Source organism: Pomacea canaliculata, linkage group LG9 (genome assembly GCF_003073045.1).
Source record: "Pomacea canaliculata isolate SZHN2017 linkage group LG9, ASM307304v1, whole genome shotgun sequence".
Taxonomy (NCBI): Eukaryota; Metazoa; Mollusca; class Gastropoda; order Architaenioglossa; family Ampullariidae; genus Pomacea; species Pomacea canaliculata.
Window position 1 is genome coordinate 18,509,676 of NC_037598.1, and position 17,637 is coordinate 18,527,312.

Genomic DNA, 17,637 nt, shown 5'->3' on the forward strand with positions numbered 1-17,637 from the left:
CAAGAAGGACGCGCTATGCGGGAGTTCAGACAAACTATCAAACCGTCCCATTTCAGAATAATAGTAAAAATGCAAAGGGAAGCTCCGGATGGGTGAAACAGATGGCTAAAATGGGGATGACAGTGGAACAAATGAGGTGGAAACAAGTATCCGTTACGTTCGTTTCTTTTATTGTACAATCAAAATTGTGGAAATCAAAGACGAAACATCCGTGCCACCATGACTTGGAGGGAACGAAGGCGAGGAGCTTGCGAGGAGAGAGAGGTAGTCTAGGAGAGACGACTATGGGAGAGATAGCTATAGACAGAAGGGATTGCTGTTTACGTACACTTCGAGGAGTTGCCAATATGTAGAGGCCGAGTTGCTCGCACAAGCTACGGGGATTGATAAGCCGCTTGAGCATTTTATTGGTGAAGTGAGTTGTGTCACGAAGAGAAACTTCATGCAGTGAGATGGTAAGCAGCTTAGTTCGGATCTTCGATTGGGTCCACGTATTTCTTTCTGGGTGTTGCGCTTGTTAAAATGTCTGGGGTACAGAAGGCCTCAGTGTGCTTTAATTCCCAGCCCCAGCCTTTCCACAATATCGCAAAATTACTGCTAGAGGCATACTAGCCTTCCATATAACATCAAATGAACAACAATCATTTCATTATCCTCGTGCAACGATTACATACAAGGTTGGTTTTTTTTTGGTAATTGTGACAATCGGAATAAAAGCTTTGTTTTCGTGAAGTGTAAAGAAAATCGAAAGATACGATGTTGGAGATGAAGGGTTGCAGCTAAAAAGACATATATTATGAACTGAATATGTAATCGCGCAAGTATAACAAATATACAATTATGTGCGCAGCTCGAAACAACAGTATACCTATCATGTTTAGGTAACTATAGCATATGGACTGAGACATGACTCGACTAAGATCGCAGAAGGCATAGGTCTTTGGTGAGGCATTAAGGCGAGGTGGAGTAGAGAGGGTTAATGGATGACACACACTTCAGGTTGACAGTTATTTATTTTTGTTTGTTTTGAGTGAAACTTCCAGGTTCTTTACAGTTGAGAGCAAAGACTGTTGTCGATTCCTGGCACCAAAGAGGATGCGTGAATACATCAATGATGAATACATCAGTAGTCTAGACAATTCATGAAGCAGGAGTGAGGATGACACACACATCACTTATCATCTGGAAACGTTGAGATGAAGCGGCGTGTCATTGCCCTCGGGAACAGCAGCCTCCGTGTGGTCTAGACAATGGAGGGCATCACATCGCTAGCGTGCTAAGCGGCGGGGATGACGTGGGCATAGCAGGTCTCCTGTCACACAGTTCACCAACAAAAAAAGCAAACCCTCTCTATTTTAAATTTGATTCCTATGCTACTGTGGCACGTCGCGCAATTTGAGAAGATGCAGAGTCTGGCAAATGGATGAAGAAATAGATAAACGAATACAGTCAGTTATAAACATCCAAACAGGAGGAAACAACGCTGCTATCCAGTTGATAACACAGCAAAACAAGTGAACAGTGTTTGATGGAAAACAGAGAGAAAGTACACGCGTGCAGGACTGGCAAAGCGGATTCAGCCGTATTATCGCAGCTCATGTATCAAAGTTTCGAGCGCAGTTGTTATGTTAAATGGATCGTGTGGAATAGAGAGCTTCTTTAAAAAGAGAATAAGTGTGAGAGTCGGTGACTGGCCACGGAGGACCAAGTCTCATAGTCACAGTGTCCAGTAAGGGACAAGAGAAGTGGGGATATCAATCCCTCCCTTCCTTCCGCCACCGTTTGATTTCCTTGAGGGAGCTGACTCACTACTGGGAGGGTGGAATGGGAGGGTGGCATGATTGGTAGGACAAGGGGGCACCTTGCAAGCACTGGCGTGAGCGAGATTTTGAACCACAACCCTGTCATATTTCCAGAACTGAGAGCCACAAACACACACCTCTAGCATGCGCGACTGCGTTGTACTGGGCATTAAAGATTTTGAAACCGAAGTATTTTGGGAGAATTAGCGATCTTTGTACATTTTTATTTACCCGGCTACTTCTCAGATCCGTATGAATTACGGGTACAGTACATGTCATATGTATAGAAAGCCTCCAAAGTCAAACTTGGTCTTATGGGCCTTCAAGTGGAAGATGCACTGTGAACTACACAGTTGTGCATTCATAGAATTTCCAGTTGATGCACGCGTTTTCACCAGCCAACAATTAGAAGTAATGACTGGCTCCACTGCCACACGACCTCTCTGGAAAATCACGAGCGTGAGATTTGAAAAACTTCCATTCAACCGCACGGCTCCTCAAACACCAGCCAATAAAATATATCGGATCTTACTTAGCTGCTCACGAAATGGGCTCATAAATATGAACTTAGCTTTCAATCATAAAATCACCAGAAAAAAGGTTTTGCATGGACATCTAGGGTGTCTGGCACTCTTAAAACTTATCCTGTGATCGGCTATGATTGATAAAGAAAACCATCGGAACAGCGCGTCGGCGCAAAGATTTGAAAAAGATGGATGAGAGGAAGGGGAGGGGGGGAATTCGTGTTTACGGCCGTGTCAGCAGCCTAAGAGTGGAGCGCAATGGCAGCCAGCCTGTATGACACGTGCGTAGAGATGGGATGAGAGGGAAGGAGAGGAGGTATGAGCGAGTATCAACATGCACGATGTGGGCGTAAAAGAAGATTCTAATCGGCTTCTGTTGGCTTGTATCGTCGCGATGTCTCGTGGTATCAAAGGTTAACCGATGTGGAGGCTTGCATCAGCATTGACGAGCGCGGTAGAAGGGGTCACGAAGGTCAGCACGTGCTCACCTCCCTTTTCAACTCCTGACTCGAAACGACTCTAATCCAAGAAGCATCTCACGGAGGTCACGGAGGACGGCAACGAGCTTCATTTCTTCATTCCAGCCTCAGCAGCGGCACGGCAAATGGAGGAAGGTACAGCATCTGAAATGTTGTAGGGATTGGTTGATGCCTGCATTTATTCCTCTCGGAAATGCGTCCATATCGGCCCGCGGTGCTGTCTTCCCAGGCTCAGCGCCAAGCCCCGCGGCTAAGATTTCAGGACAATCTTGTAATCTGCATTCCACGAGACCTGCGAGATTTGCGCATGTGAAGGGAGAGCTTTGCATTACAAGTACCTTCTCCTGTTGCAACACACAGCTTCCGGTGCTCAGCAAAGTCCACCCCGGGTACAGCTCTTATTGCGACCTGTTGACATTTGTTAGTCAACAATTTGTTCCACCGCAGACGAAAGAAAAAAAATTGTTTTCAGGGCTTCTGCTTACGCAAAAAATTGCGCACAGTACGCATTAAAAGTTCGGAGGACCCCTTCAATTTTCGTCAATGGGGTCCCCTTCAAAGTTGGGCAAAGAACAGGGACCCCTTAAAAATCTGAAGAAGGGGTCCCTGGGACCCCAAAGAATTTAGCCTTAGCAGAAGCCCTGGTTTTATCTCGTTAGAAAATGAGAGTATTTGGGCCTGACTTCTTACTGACTGTCAGATGGCTTATAACTGGTTTATGAGATTAAGAAGAAGTTGTCATTTACATTGTAAAACATTGACGGCGGCATTATATAATATATGAACTACAACAATCAACCGATCTGTAAATATTTTGCTGTATCTCTAAGTTTCAGCACGCTATTAACAAAAGACACTAATCCACGGTAATCCGTCTCTCCCAGTATTTTGTCATTATCTTAATCATTTAATAGGAAATGGGATAAGATGGATTGTCAGTCTGAAATATTACACGCTTCCATTTATGTTAATGGTAGTCACAATATTTACTCACTCTCAGTACAGGTCACCATCTACATGACACGTGCCCCTAGGGTCCTGGGGTCAACAGGGGTCTTACTCTCCTGGTGCGGGTACCTTCTCGCTCCCAGTATAAACACTTTGCATGATCTCAGTCTGTATACTATCGTCTTACTGTGGCCGCTATGTTGTCATAGAAACGATAAGCTAACGGTCCTGGAGAGAAAGGCGCTTCATCGATCACAATCACGATGTTGTTTGTTGTAATTACCAGAGAGAACATTAGGACAACAATGCCTAACCCTCCCTCACTCGGCAAAAACCAAATCCACAGTTTACAGTCTTGACGAAATAAGTGTGCAGGCTTTTAGCACTGACAAGAGAGAAGGAAGAAGAAAGAACAGCGTGCATGCATGAAATACAATTTTGTTCTTATCACGCAGTTGAGAGTATGACGAGAAGCTGACAGCATCGTTAACTAGGAGTGAAGACCACTCAGCAACTGGCCTTTATACCCGAGACATTTTGCCACAGCGGTGATGGCTGAGGTGGACAATGAGAAATCTGTGTTTATGAGCTTATGGCTGGTCTCAAACCGGCAGTGACCTTAAAGCACTGGTGGGGTGCACATGTACTTTTGTAATGATTACAATGACCCCAATACAGACTTGTGGTTGCCATTGGTTACAGGATCGCCACACTGACCTACTGGTGTCTTTTGGACCTGGCCCCAGCAGACGTGTCCCTCCCTCAACAGAGACCGAGGCGATCTACCACACACTTGTCATGTAAATCCTGACGTCTGCGAACGGAAATATTTATCAAGATTTGAGAAATGTAGATTTGACTAACCTAAACATCATAAAACAATTTACATCTAACGACTCCTTTAAGCGTGGTACCCGTTCCTCCATTGCGCAGGCGCAGTGCTGCGATGCCAGTGTCCCCTCTACGACTTGCTGCACGGCGCTTGCACGTGTCGGGACTGAGCCCAGTCCTGTATAATTATGTCCTCTCATATGGCAAATCGTTTCCATCAAGCTGTTCCCTCCTCCCATTCCTTCCTTATTTATTGCTTGCAGTATTTCGGATAATTCTTTCCTTCTAATCGTTTTTTCAAGCAACTTATCCCATTACGTTCGCTCAGGTTTATTTTTCTTATATTTCAAGCTGTTAATGAAAGGATTTGTGGAGGGAATAATCGTGGTGCAAAAGAAAAAAAGAAGAGACATGCGATTTAAGTTCGAAACCTAAATATAATGAAGACATATTTACAACCGCCAAAGTTTATAAGTATTTTTGGCTTGAGAGTTCAAAAGGTCAAGCATAGGCAGTGAAATAAAGTGAGCGACGGTACTTTTCATAAAAATTGCTATTGGGAAAAAAATGACAAATTTTAATGAAATTCTATTTAGAGGGAAAAAAGAAAAGAACTGAAGGTAAGCAGAGAACTTGTCAATCACATTTTAACTGTTTACATTCCCCACCATTCTCCTCTGAAACATTTATTAACCTTCTGGACTCTTCTAAAGACAAATCTTGTTAGAAACAGAATATTTATTTTTAGGAGCTCTGGAAGGAAATATGTTATTACAGAGGAAATTTGAGATACCGGTGGAAGTTAATTCTAAATTATTTTGCCGATGCATTTAGTTCTAGGATTTTCAGATGGAAGATGCAAAGGATCGATTGGGTCCTGATGTGTTGCCATCAGCCTCCGACTCCATGTCTTCGGTGGACAAGGAGCTTCAGATCGGGGACAAGGTGAATGATATTAGCTCTGCTGTGTGATTATGTTTGAAAGCAGTTGAGTTGGTTTTCCCTAAGTTACCAGCACGTGATGAAGCAAGATTTATATCTAGCTGACATCGTATGTGATGTGTCTTGTACCCTTTCATTTTAGTTTTGATGAAAAAAATACTTGGCGGCTGCTTTCGCACTTGTTCCTCTTGCGACGATCCCAGACTTTCACCTCTAACATCGCAGTACGGATGCCTCCGTCTGCCCTTCTTAATCATTCTCTGGAGTTCCAAAAACTGGCAAAATGGAGCCGAGGTCCTATTCTCCATTATCCCGTGAACCATCCATCACGCTCGAGAGCCTCCTTTGAACAATTTAATTTCTTCAAACTAAACGCTTTCCCACGTGGACCGTAATGGCAACCTTAATGTCAGGAGACTGAGAATGTTCAGAAAAATGGAAGGAATGGCTCCGAGAAAGTGGCAGGTCCACAGCTTGAATTTATTACAATATTTTCATTTGAGACGCTGGACTAGAAACATGGTAAATACTAAATTCTAAGACAGCAGTAGTATTAACCCACTCGGTGATGTCATAAAAGTCTAGTGTTGGTCTTTACAAATAAACTATACCAAGTGAACTAGACCACAATGAAGAAAAAGTCCGTATGAGGTCGCCATGAATTTATCGGTGAGGGAGTTTTTCTGATATGACCTCCTCGCCAGAAGATCGATCAGCATCCCTGGCTGCAGTCAAAGTCTTTTTAGGGCGAGATGGAGGACATCCTGGAATACATATGACAACACTGTGTCCCCCGTGGTTCAAGGGGTCAACACATGCTAACCTTTGCTGCTCTGAACTGCAAGCCTCACCTCCACAAAAACTTCATTTTTAGTATTTTGAGGAATAGCCCTGATCCTGGGACAAAATAACGAACTGACCGCAGATAACCACATTCCATCCACGCTGATGTCACTCCATACATAATGCATGGCGGCATTTCGGGGGCAAAGATGAGCTCGACCAGTGATCTCCCCTCATGGAATAGAAAACATGTCCGACTGGGGAGATAATCGTTTTTGTGACAAAGCTGTTCTGAATGGATAAATATATTCGTGAAGGTTCTTAACGCACGAACTATTCTTAATGGACAAAACTTATCAAAAGGATAAAATTATTCTTGTGACAAATATATTCTTTAAGGAGCATGCGTGCTCCCAACCTTTTCTTCCGTTTTCTGTTTCTAGTAGCTTTCCATCGTCCTCTCCCTGCAGATAATGGTACGACTATCAGCTAGCCTGGTACTATGATACTGTTGGCAATTATCTGTGTATATACTACTGCCACAACAGCAAGTATCTGTCTTTAATCAATCATCTAATCGCATTGACCTACAGTTGGACATTGTTTGATGGAGGATTAATCTCAGTCTATACTTAAGGACCTGCGGAAGTAAGCATCGACGGCCGTTTGATAAGACAGTCACATGACAAGCGATGAAGCTGTCATTGTATTTCTTGAACGCAGATGATAAGTTCCGGAGGAGCAGGGATGTGTGTATCTGCTCCTACCCGCTGACCTACAGTTTTAAGTTCGAGAGTATAATCCACTCCTCCTCCCACTCCTGAGCCGCTGACTACGGTGGTGACAAGTGAGTTTAACCACCAGACTACCGAGCGCCCCCAGGAGAGGCCTGGTCTTACCTTGGTCTCATAAATGGCGGACCGCCGGCCCCTCCGCGCCACTGGGGGGGACGGCTCGTGCTCCCCTTCATTCTCTGAGCCGCTCGTCAGGCTCCCGGAACTGAGACGTCTGGGGGGCTGCGAGACAGAGATAAGCATAGTGATGAGTACAAGTAGACTAGAGGCGAGTATAACTGGACTACAGGCCAGCAAGAGACAGGTACAGGGATGAGTATCAACTGGCCAGCCATGTCACCCCAACGTTCCTCTCTTTTTCGTTCGCATAAAAACAAAGGCACGTGATAAGCAGCATGTACATATTAATGCAGAAACAAATAAACCAACAATCCAACAAACAAGTCACAAACACACACACACCACAACACACATACAATGCAGGGAGGGGAAAAGAAAGGGAGAAATAAAAGAATCAAAGTATGATATCTGAAATTAAAATGTTGACACAATGCTTAAGGAAACCTGTGAGAGGCAATGGTGATTAGTACATGGGAGTCCAAGTTGTATAATAACTGGTCTTTGTGAACCAATTGTGGGACACTACTTCTAATAATAATGTTTGAGGAAAGCAAACAACGACAGGAGAAAAATACAGAGATGATAACACTGATATGATGATGAAATACTCCTGTGACAATGACTTACTCATATCGTAACCAAACGCCACTATCAGAAAACAATGTAAGGTCTGTTTTTGAAGATGAAGAGCTCAGACCACTCACACCTCATCCACTTCTCAGAAATTCACACAAGCTGCCGAGCGTGAGAGACAGAGAGGTGTCCACACACATCCCACCGCCACTAGACGACTGAAGTAGAGGTGGATGTTAGGCTCCGACTTCTATTGCTTTAAGTGCCGACACCGTGAGGTCTGGCAGCAGTCAGAAGGCCAATGAAGGGACGAGGTCAAACACGAACGACAACTCGCTTGCCACAGCCGCAGGCCACACAGAGTTACCTGCCCCGTGGTCTCGGCATCACTCTACCGGAACGGCTGCGCACGGCTCGCAAACCAGGGGCCGACCACGTGACCTCACGACATCAGTGGAAGGAGGAAGCAGCGGCGGTGAGGACAGTGACGAGAGCCAGACTCCGAGACCTGAAGGTCGTGTGCACGCCAGACATTGTTGATGCTATCCCGTGTTGTTTACATAAACAACGCCAGCTCGCGCAAGTGGCGCTAAATCCTCACGTGAGCTGCACCTCCCCTCTCCCCCAGTCGAGTGCGGGTAGGTGTTAGGTGATGCACCTGGGGATGGGGTTGGTTGGGTTTAGAGTGTCATCAGGATTAGTCACAGTCAGACAGTAGCTGGTGGAGATGGAGACCAATGCCCTTTGACCCCGCCCTTTCCTTCCTCCTTTCGCCAGAAAAATCTCTTTGTCGAGTTAGTTTCTCAAATATTGTTCGGTTCCACCCATAAATAGTTTAGGCAAGTGCTGCCATTGTTTTTGGGCCTCAGATTGACTCCGGGGTTGTCTACCCTGATACTCAGGAAAGACAGGAGTGGTTAGCTGTGTCTAGGGTGCGTTCCTTTGACAGGTAAACACGATCGTGTGATTGATCACGTGCTACCTGCACGTCACACCAACGATCTGCAGACTTGCATGTCTGCCGAACCTTTCTACAAGTTGGCCCTGGGAGTATGGGTAGCCTGCTCGATAGGCAGAAAATGTTACTCCTTATTTTCTTTCTTTCTTTTCTTTGTTTGTTTGTCTTTTTCTTCTGACAACGCTTAGATGTTGGCAACAGCCGTCTCCTTCCCGTGTCACGTGACAGAATAATAATACTTGATGTTGTTACTAGGAAGGTCGAAGATTCGGCGAATAAAATCACACGACTGATCGATTAAAAGAAAAGAAGTTTCTGGAACGTGTGACTGATCTAAGAAAGTAGAGACAAGTGCTACTAATACGGAGAATGGACATTTGTCAATACACAACAGTATTGACTGGGGATCAAAAACTGTAATAACAGCAACATAAGAAGAAATAAAAAATAAAAAGAACAAAATAATTTGGAACAAAATGAAACAAAACAAAATTAAATAAACATTTTAGGGACTAACCTAAGTCTACACAATGAATTCTATCTGAAGCAATAAATTTTATTGTTTTGTGTGCACAGCGCTCTCTCGGACTTTTTTCTGATGGAGAAAATGTCTTGTGATGAAGGCTGTTAGGAAACTTTTACAGTTGTGACCTTCATCTGAAACATTGACCTAACTGTCATCAAGCTGCTTCCCTATGTTACATCTTGTCATGCCCTCGTGTTGTCTCATCCCCCTAATCCGGCGCCGTTATCCCAGGTCTCAGTGTCTCACAGCAAAGTAGGGAGACCATATTCAAATCACGTGACCTCCACACCAAACGAAGGCCATCTCGTGACGTCACGGAAAGTGCCCCGCAGTCTGGTCTGCGAGACAGAGAACTAATCCCAGGTTAAAAGCCCGCACAGCTCCTGCTGCTGACACCCCAAACATAACGAGACACGGAGCGACTGGGCGTGAAGGACCTTTGGAGAGTCAGCAGGCGTGTGTGCGGGTGTGTCTGAGAGTACGTGAGGGTATGTGAGGGTATGTGAATATAAGTGTATGTCAGGATATGTGAGTGTATGTGAGGGCATGTGAGGCATCTGAGTGTATGTGAGGCACGTGAGTGTATGTGTATGTGAGTGTATGTGAGGGATGTGAGTGTATGTGAGGCATGTGAGTGTGTCTGAGTGTGTGTGAGTGTATGTGAGGCATGTGAGTGTATGTGAGGGTATGTAGAGTGTATGTGAGGGATGTGAGTGTATGTGAGGGTATGCGAGTGTATGTGAGGCATGTGAGTGTATGTGAGTGTGAGTGTATGTGAGGGTATGTAGAGTGTATGTGAGGGTATGTAGAGTGTATGTGAGGCATCTAAGTGTATGTGAGACATGTGAGTGTATGTGAGGGCATGTGAGGGTACGAACGCGACCACATCTGTGCCGACAAAATGGCGTAACCTAAGACCTGCAGGCCCGGATATTTCAGCCGAGGCGACAGCTCGCTCCTCTGGAGAATCATCGAACACTCCGCGAAGCCAAGTGACGCGAGGAGTTTAGAGGCCAGCCCAACACCCCGGCCTGATCGGAGGCGTCGATAAGAGGATGCTCACTGGGTGGAGGGACTGGAAACGAAAGTGTTTGTAGGGAGGGTGAGGGGAGGCAGGGGCGGGGTAAGTTCTTTCGCACGTTTCCTTCACTTTCTTGGAACCCCGCACCCCCCAGCCCACAGTCACAGCTGCCCTCTGTCGGGCCGCACGCGCACATCCTTGGACTGCCGCCACTGCGGGGTGGATGCCAGAGTTTATTATAGCCGCCAGGCGTCTCACACTCGCCGACGATCAGCGCAGTGCGTGCGTACTTCCATGCATGCACGAAGGGTATTGCACGCACGCGCACTCACATACACACGTGCGAGAGAACGCGCCAGCTGTGGCGAGGATAAACCGATCACGTGACTTGCAGCTAGCAAGTCTGGGTATTCAGGGTGTGTGTGGGTAGTGCGTTGAGTGAAGAGGGGAAGGGCAGAGTGGATTAGAAGGGAAACTATGCCAAGACTTTGTATACAAGCGAGGCTCGCGTCACGTGAATCTCTTCTGTCCACGATCCATTCCAGACACAAACACGAGGATAAACTCATTTTCACTTCAGCACCACGGGGCGTGCTCCAAATCTCCAAACTTACCTCGGGGTAATGCCGCACTATCTCCACCCAGTCCTGGAATAATTAATTATTAATCAAGGAGCGACGGGTTTCGTGCACGCGATTTACAACATTTAACGGACGGTGTGCGAATGTCCCTAATCCGGGTATCGATCACTCGTGCGGGTGTTTGATCTCCGCCGGCAGCGGGCTTCCGGTGGTTCGTGCTCGCCATGATGTACAACTCTTTGCTCTGGGCCACGGCCTGCAGAAACTTTCTGTGGATTCCAGACTTCACAGAGCTGCGGACTATATTAAAGGCCTTGTGAAGTCGGCGGAGGGAGCGGATTACGTGACCGGCTCACGCAGCCTTCAAAGGGAGATAACTCAACAACAATAAACCGTGATTGACAGTTCCAATTACACGTGCAAGGGGCGCAACACGTCAGCGGCCTGGCCACAGCTTTTGATATTTCCACGTGAGGAGTTATAATGCCATAAACTCGCAGGCGGAAGAATGGCGCGGTAAAAAGTTCTGAGTTATTTTCGGGTCAAAGTCGAGTTCACTCTCTTTTTGACATACATTTTCTCTCTTTGCACTTTTCTCTCTCTCACTCACACACAAGTCTTTAAACCCTCAACCCATATCCTGTCTTTCACTGACAACACTACAGTGAGTGTCGCACTTGTAGATACCAGGGAGAGGCTGTAAGTACAAATGTCTGTCAACACAAAGCAAAAGGAGTAAATACCCGGCTTTTGTTAAAACTCTGTGACACACAGTCACACAGTCCACACTGTCACACAGTCCACACAGTCCCACAGTCATACAGTCCCAGTCACACAGTCCACACTCTTGTAGCGCCACACGTGTGTGCGCATGCGTGTGACTGTTCCACCCTATGATGCATCTCTCAGTTACAGAAGCAAAATGTTTCAGATGTTCAGTAGATCACTGACTCTGATCTTCATTCATCTGTCACCAGGCACCCGGCATTTGTAAACATCAGCTTAAATAAGGCCGACAGACAAGACGAACGTGGGAGGACTGTGAAGAGGACAGATGCTTGCCATCTACACGTGCGGCTCACAGAATGACCGATGGTGGAAGGGAGAGGTCACATGACCCATGCGCTCAGACTGATGCTTACTCAAGGAGGAAGAAAGTTTAGTATGCAAAAATCTCCAAAATACGGAGAATTGTGACAGAACAAGCAAATGGAAATAATTCAGAATTAGCAACAACTGTAAACGGCCGAGAAAGACAGAAGACAGAAAAAAGAGAAAAGAAGAAAGAAGTGAGAAGGGATTGACATTTCGAAGAGAGAGAGTGTGTGTTCATGTGTTCACTCGCGTAAAATTGGAAATCTGTGCAGGGACACCCGTTCAATACTCTCTCCTTCTCTCTCTCTGTGCTGATGAGCTGAGTACACGCGGACTGACGCAGCCGTGAGACAGACCCTGGGGACCCTCGGGAGGGTTTATCTTTCCTGTGGCGCCCGAACACTTGAAGCACAGGTGTGCCTGAGCCCCAGGTCAACAAGCTCCGGAATGAAAACCTTCCAGAAGAAGAACAGGTCTGAAGCTCGGTAATTAACTCTGAGAATGACAAAAAGGACAAAACTCACGAGAACGCAACATTAATTAGAGTCGGGGACAACAGAGCTTGTGCTTATTACAGTCACGTGATCATGGTCCCCAAACGCAAAGGTGAACTATTTGTTGAATAAAGCGCATCAACATAAAGCTGGCTTGCCTTGTTTGTTATTTGTATATAAGTTCTTTCTTTCTTTTTTTCTTTGTCGAGGGCGGAGTCGGCAACTTGAGGGCAATGAGGGCAGGGAACAGATAATAAAAGCTAGAGAACTGAAGACAGACAGACAGACAGACAGACAGACAGACAGACAGACAGACAGACAGACAGACAGACAGACAGACAGACAGACAGACAGATCCTAGGGAAACAAAATGTGTAAAAAGCTTTCAGGGAAACTCTTGCTGCGGACACCATCTACATAAGCTGGGGATGGATGCTATGATCAATGGTCGAATAATGCAGTCGATGAGTTAATCAATGAAGCAAACAAACAGCCAAACGCTAACAAAGGGACACAGTGTGTAGGATAAGCTCTGGTAAGTCGATATCCGAGTCACGGGAAACGAACTCAGCCCCGCTGCCTTTATTCTGAAGCACATTGAGAGGGTCTTATGGTTGTCAGAACATTGATGGCAGGAATGATGGATGTGTTGTGTCGACTTTCTCTTTCCTTTTATGAATTGAGGTGAGTGGTTGTTGTGAATACCTGCTTATTAGTGACCCTAGAGAGCGCGTGTATGGTTAAAGGATTGAGTTTCAGTTTGTAAATGTATAAGGCAAAGCTAAAATAAAATTGAAATCAGTTGCAAGATGGCTGAAAATATACTAAAAATGAGGAAAAAAAATTTTTAATCTAAAACTTTATTTCTTAAAATCAGCCGCTAAAGCTAATCGCATCTACACAGACATACAGACAAGTGCATAGTTTTTATTATGCAAGTGGGTGACAAACACACCGACAGACACACGCACCCTGTGGGTAGGAAGGAGACAGCAGCAGTGTGGGAGGGAGAGACTCCCCCTGCCACTCGATTAAAGACAGGAGCGCGGGAAAGTTTACTATTGCCGCGTGCAGCTGACAAGCAAACAAAACCACTTCCCGCCCAAGAGGCGATCGGTCGACAACACTTGCGCGAGCGTTGCCTGGCATCCCCAAGAAAATACATTTTTTTAAATAATTCCCCGCAGCTGTCCTCGCCGTCCCACACCCCCAGTTCCACCCTCTGTCCCTCCAGTGCTGCAGTATCTGCCCCTTCGCAAGAAAATGAAAAGTGCCTTTCCTTGTCGGACTCTGGTGTCGGTCTGTATGTACGATGATCAAAGTGTTACCGAGGTCTGGATGCTGAGTCCTGTTCAGCCCCTGGTGTCGCCCTTGCCTGTCTTCTTGCCTCCCTTGACTGACTTCTTGCCTCCCTTGACTCCCGTTTCGGTCCACGTCCTGTGACCGTTCACCCAGTAACATGAAGGTAGAAGGTTGACTGAGATTAAGGGTCAGCAGGTTTATCTCTCGACCACCAACCTACAATGAAATGGAATTCACGTCTAAGCTGTAGTCCACTTGCTGGATGTTCAGCCGTTGATGTCTATACGCATACGCATACTCATACGCCTGTTGTAACACCCGTCATGGACTAAGCAGCTCCGAGGGTTGCGGTCGTTGCCCTCCATTGGCACGCAGCACAAGGTTATCGGCCCTGACTGACATGCACACCGGGTGCACAGTGTTCGTGCGCCAGATCGCGATACCCAGCAATGATCCCTGGCCACAGACTCCCATGCAAGTAATGTATTCTGTTTTCTTATCCTAGCCATTACATTCTTCCTCTCTATCGACCTTTGACACCAGCAGGAAGAAAGCACGCGCCAAAGGAAACAGACCGGGAGCAATCCTTTTTCTCTGTTCCTGCTTGTTGTAAGAAAGTGAATGGAGGAAAAATCGAAGTACCATTGACTCACAAGATCTTCCGGAAAGAAACACCCGACGGTGGCAGCAAGTGGCAGGGGACGTAATTCGTAGACGTTATCTTCCCCTAACATGTTTGTGAAGAATATTTTTTGTGAAACTCTTTAATTGAAAATCTCATTTTAATTACCTGTCCAAGTGATCCGATTTTTCTGATATACGATATTGGTACATAAAAAAGCACTGAATTCAAGAAAACTATATCAATTAATAAATAAATAACAAATTAATATTTTAAGTCAGCTGTGCATAACTGGAAAACCATTTTACAGTTGTCTTATTCTCTTATTCGTAGTCATGTTCAAGGAAGCAGAGAGAAACAGTAGAGTTAGAGACAGCAAAAGACAGACAGAGGGAAAACGGACGAAAAAATGATGATAGTAAAACAGTTAAAGATGGCAGGAGTTGGCAGCTGTCCCTCTTATCCCACCTACAAGAATGCATCCATGACAAACACCATTGAGTAGCTTGACAAAAGCACGCAGGACTAGGTTCTCCAAGTTTTGGCCAATCATAAAGCTGGACACATTATTTGTGTCATGGTTGCTCTCCCGGGGCTGCAGCTACTACTGAGGACATTCAGAGACAATTACGAGTTACACAACTCATACAACTTTTTGCCATGGCCTCAGAAGATAGTTTTCGGGTGTGTAGCTCAAGAGTTCAAAGATGGTGGATGCTATCTGGCAGACATCTTGACGAGCTCAAGGTGAGGCTTTGCGCCAGGAGCTTGTGTGAAAGTAGTGCCGACCTGTGGAGGGCCTCACAAAACCGTTGACGGCTCCCGGCGCCATTTTTGTGTGTAGCCAGCTGAAAAGGTCGTGTGCACGTGACCTCAGTAGATTATCATCAGCGATGACGCAAACAATGCGACGGTTGGTAAATGGAGGTGCGAACACGATAAGACTGTAACCCTCAGACTCCCTGTTTGTTACGCTTTTATATTTTATATTTTGTCTCGAAAAACCACAGCACAGAGGTAGGTTAAGAAAACATGCAGGCGCAGAAAATAAGCACAACACAACCTCGACAAGTGCCAGCTGGCAGAAACACTTGTAACCCTGGCAGCCACAGTGTGGGACTTCAACATAAAATACTGTATTAGGCAAAAAGCGATCTACAATATTTGCAGACAGCAGGGGGAGGGTTGGAGTGCAGCAGGATGATCAGGAACATGAAGGATGCACATATACTGCAGGTCTACAAATACCAAAGACTGAAACATGTCCATCATCGTCGTGACCTTTGACCAGAACGCTTTTTGGTCTATCTAAAACTCTGCTGAAAATTGTGGTGATGATCGAGGACGATGAAAGGAATCTGGAGAAGAAGGGACAGAGGAGATGAAAGAGGAAGAAGAAAGGAGGGAGTATTATTCACGGCCATTGAAATGATTTCACGAATTCCAGGCTCTACTTCTGAAGAGTGGACTATTTTTTATGCCGAGAAAACTATTTCAGGCTTAAGTGTTTGAATTGGTGGCCACTGGGTTGTGGTGGGGGTGGTCCAAAGAGAATCGACGTTAAATTGATTTACTAAATGAGAGAGGAAGATTCGATTCGAATAAGAAGAAAAAAAAATAAAAAGACCGAAGCTTTGGTAAAAAAATTCTCATTCACTTCTCGGAAATGTTAAAATCGTTTAGTCATTACTGGCTTTTAGATCCTTGGGGAGGAAGCGAGAAGAATATCCACAAACCTCAGCCTCGACTTTCAGCCCCTAGAACAGCGAGCAACGACAGCATCTCCATCATCATCGTGTCAACAACATAGGGCAGAAGGTCAGGAAAGGTTCATCGTCCATATAAAACAAGACCACTCCAAGAAAGAAAGTAATAAAACACTGTTACTGGTGTTGTTTGATCAACACAATAAGACATGTTCTGTTTTTTTACTGTTACTATGATGGAAGGAGGTTAAAGACGCATCCCGATTTACGAATGTGTCTTTCGCTCCTCAAACAAGAGGTAAGATGAATAACCTGACTTGTAAACAACGAGTATTCAGCAAGGAAAGGCGTGGTGAGGACAACATTCTCTTTTCTTCCACGTGATGAGGATGTCCTGGAGGCCAGACCCAGGTTCACAGCTGAGCCGACGATCAAACGTCTGAAGGCGACCTCCTGACATCAGAGAAAAGGAAAAGGAAAGGGTAGAGGACATGGGCACTGGAAGTTTCTCCAACTTCACTCGATCCCTCCTGAGACGAGCACGAGGCAACAAAAGCAGCCCCTGGTAAAACATCGGCAGAGAGAGGATGCAAGTCTGGAGGATGAAGCCAGACTGATTGCTGGCGTCTGCGCGTATTTACACAGCGTCCGCCGATTGGCTGACTTGCTCAAGCAAGTGTCACGTGGTCATCTTAATAGTTCTTTATAATTATTTTGGTACCCTTGCAGTATCGATGCGGAGATCAAAATTTGAAGACTGGGAAAGAAGAAGACGAGAAATCTCAACAGAATCTTTTAAATTTGCGGAACAAATCACTATCACTAGCATCGATATTTTTGAAATCTTGTGCAACTAGAGTGCGAGAAAATAAGAAAGATGATTTTTCAGTTCAATTTCTGTTAACATGAAACTCGAAATTAAAAAAATCAAAAGAAACTAAGCGCTGGGCAAGATCGTGGAGCAGCTTAGAACCAATGAAGCCCCAATACATCAGGACATCTTAATAACTAATTTCACAGCACGATTTGTTAATACTTGCAGTAAGTGAACTCAAATGGATTCTAAATTTTTAGGAACAAGCATGACGTTAAGAAATGAAAAATGATTCTCTCCAAAAACAAAGCAAAACAAACAAACAAAAAAACCAAGGAAGCGAAAACGTGACTTGTCCTTCAGAAAACGTTTTCCATATTTCAATGTTTATAACAAAGACTGAACATATTTTACAGATTCTTAGGTAGGTGAGGTTAGCAACTCTGTCGAGAAGCTGCGACAGGAACTGAGGAGATGAGGCCACAGGGACACATCCTCTAAAGGTCAGTGACCTGCCTCGACCACTGCTTCTGTAGACACTTGTGTCGGTCAGTGTTTTATCTCAAGAGAGTGTATGAACAGTAGGTATGAGCAACAGGTATGCACGAGCCCATGGTACCCATGCATATTGTAACCGATCTTGTAGTCAAAGCCTCGATTCCCACGGTACACGTGACCGATCCTACATCCGTTGCCTTGGATACGCGAATACACACACGCTG

At 45.4% G+C, this 17,637-nt stretch overlaps 1 protein-coding gene across 4 annotated transcripts in view; it reads right to left on the reverse strand.

The window, feature by feature from the left end:
• Nucleotides 1–17,637, reverse strand: part of LOC112572072 — a 131,544-nt gene that overhangs the window by 32,972 nt on the left and 80,935 nt on the right. For all 4 annotated transcript variants that reach the window (XR_003100937.1, XM_025251595.1, XM_025251597.1 and 1 more), the window contains exon 5: nt 7,209–7,325. Coding sequence is in view for 3 of the 4 variants with exons in the window: in XM_025251595.1 (XP_025107380.1) it covers nt 7,209–7,325 (117 nt within the window). In the remaining variant the exon portion in view is untranslated. The remainder of the gene's footprint in view (nt 1–7,208; nt 7,326–17,637) is intronic.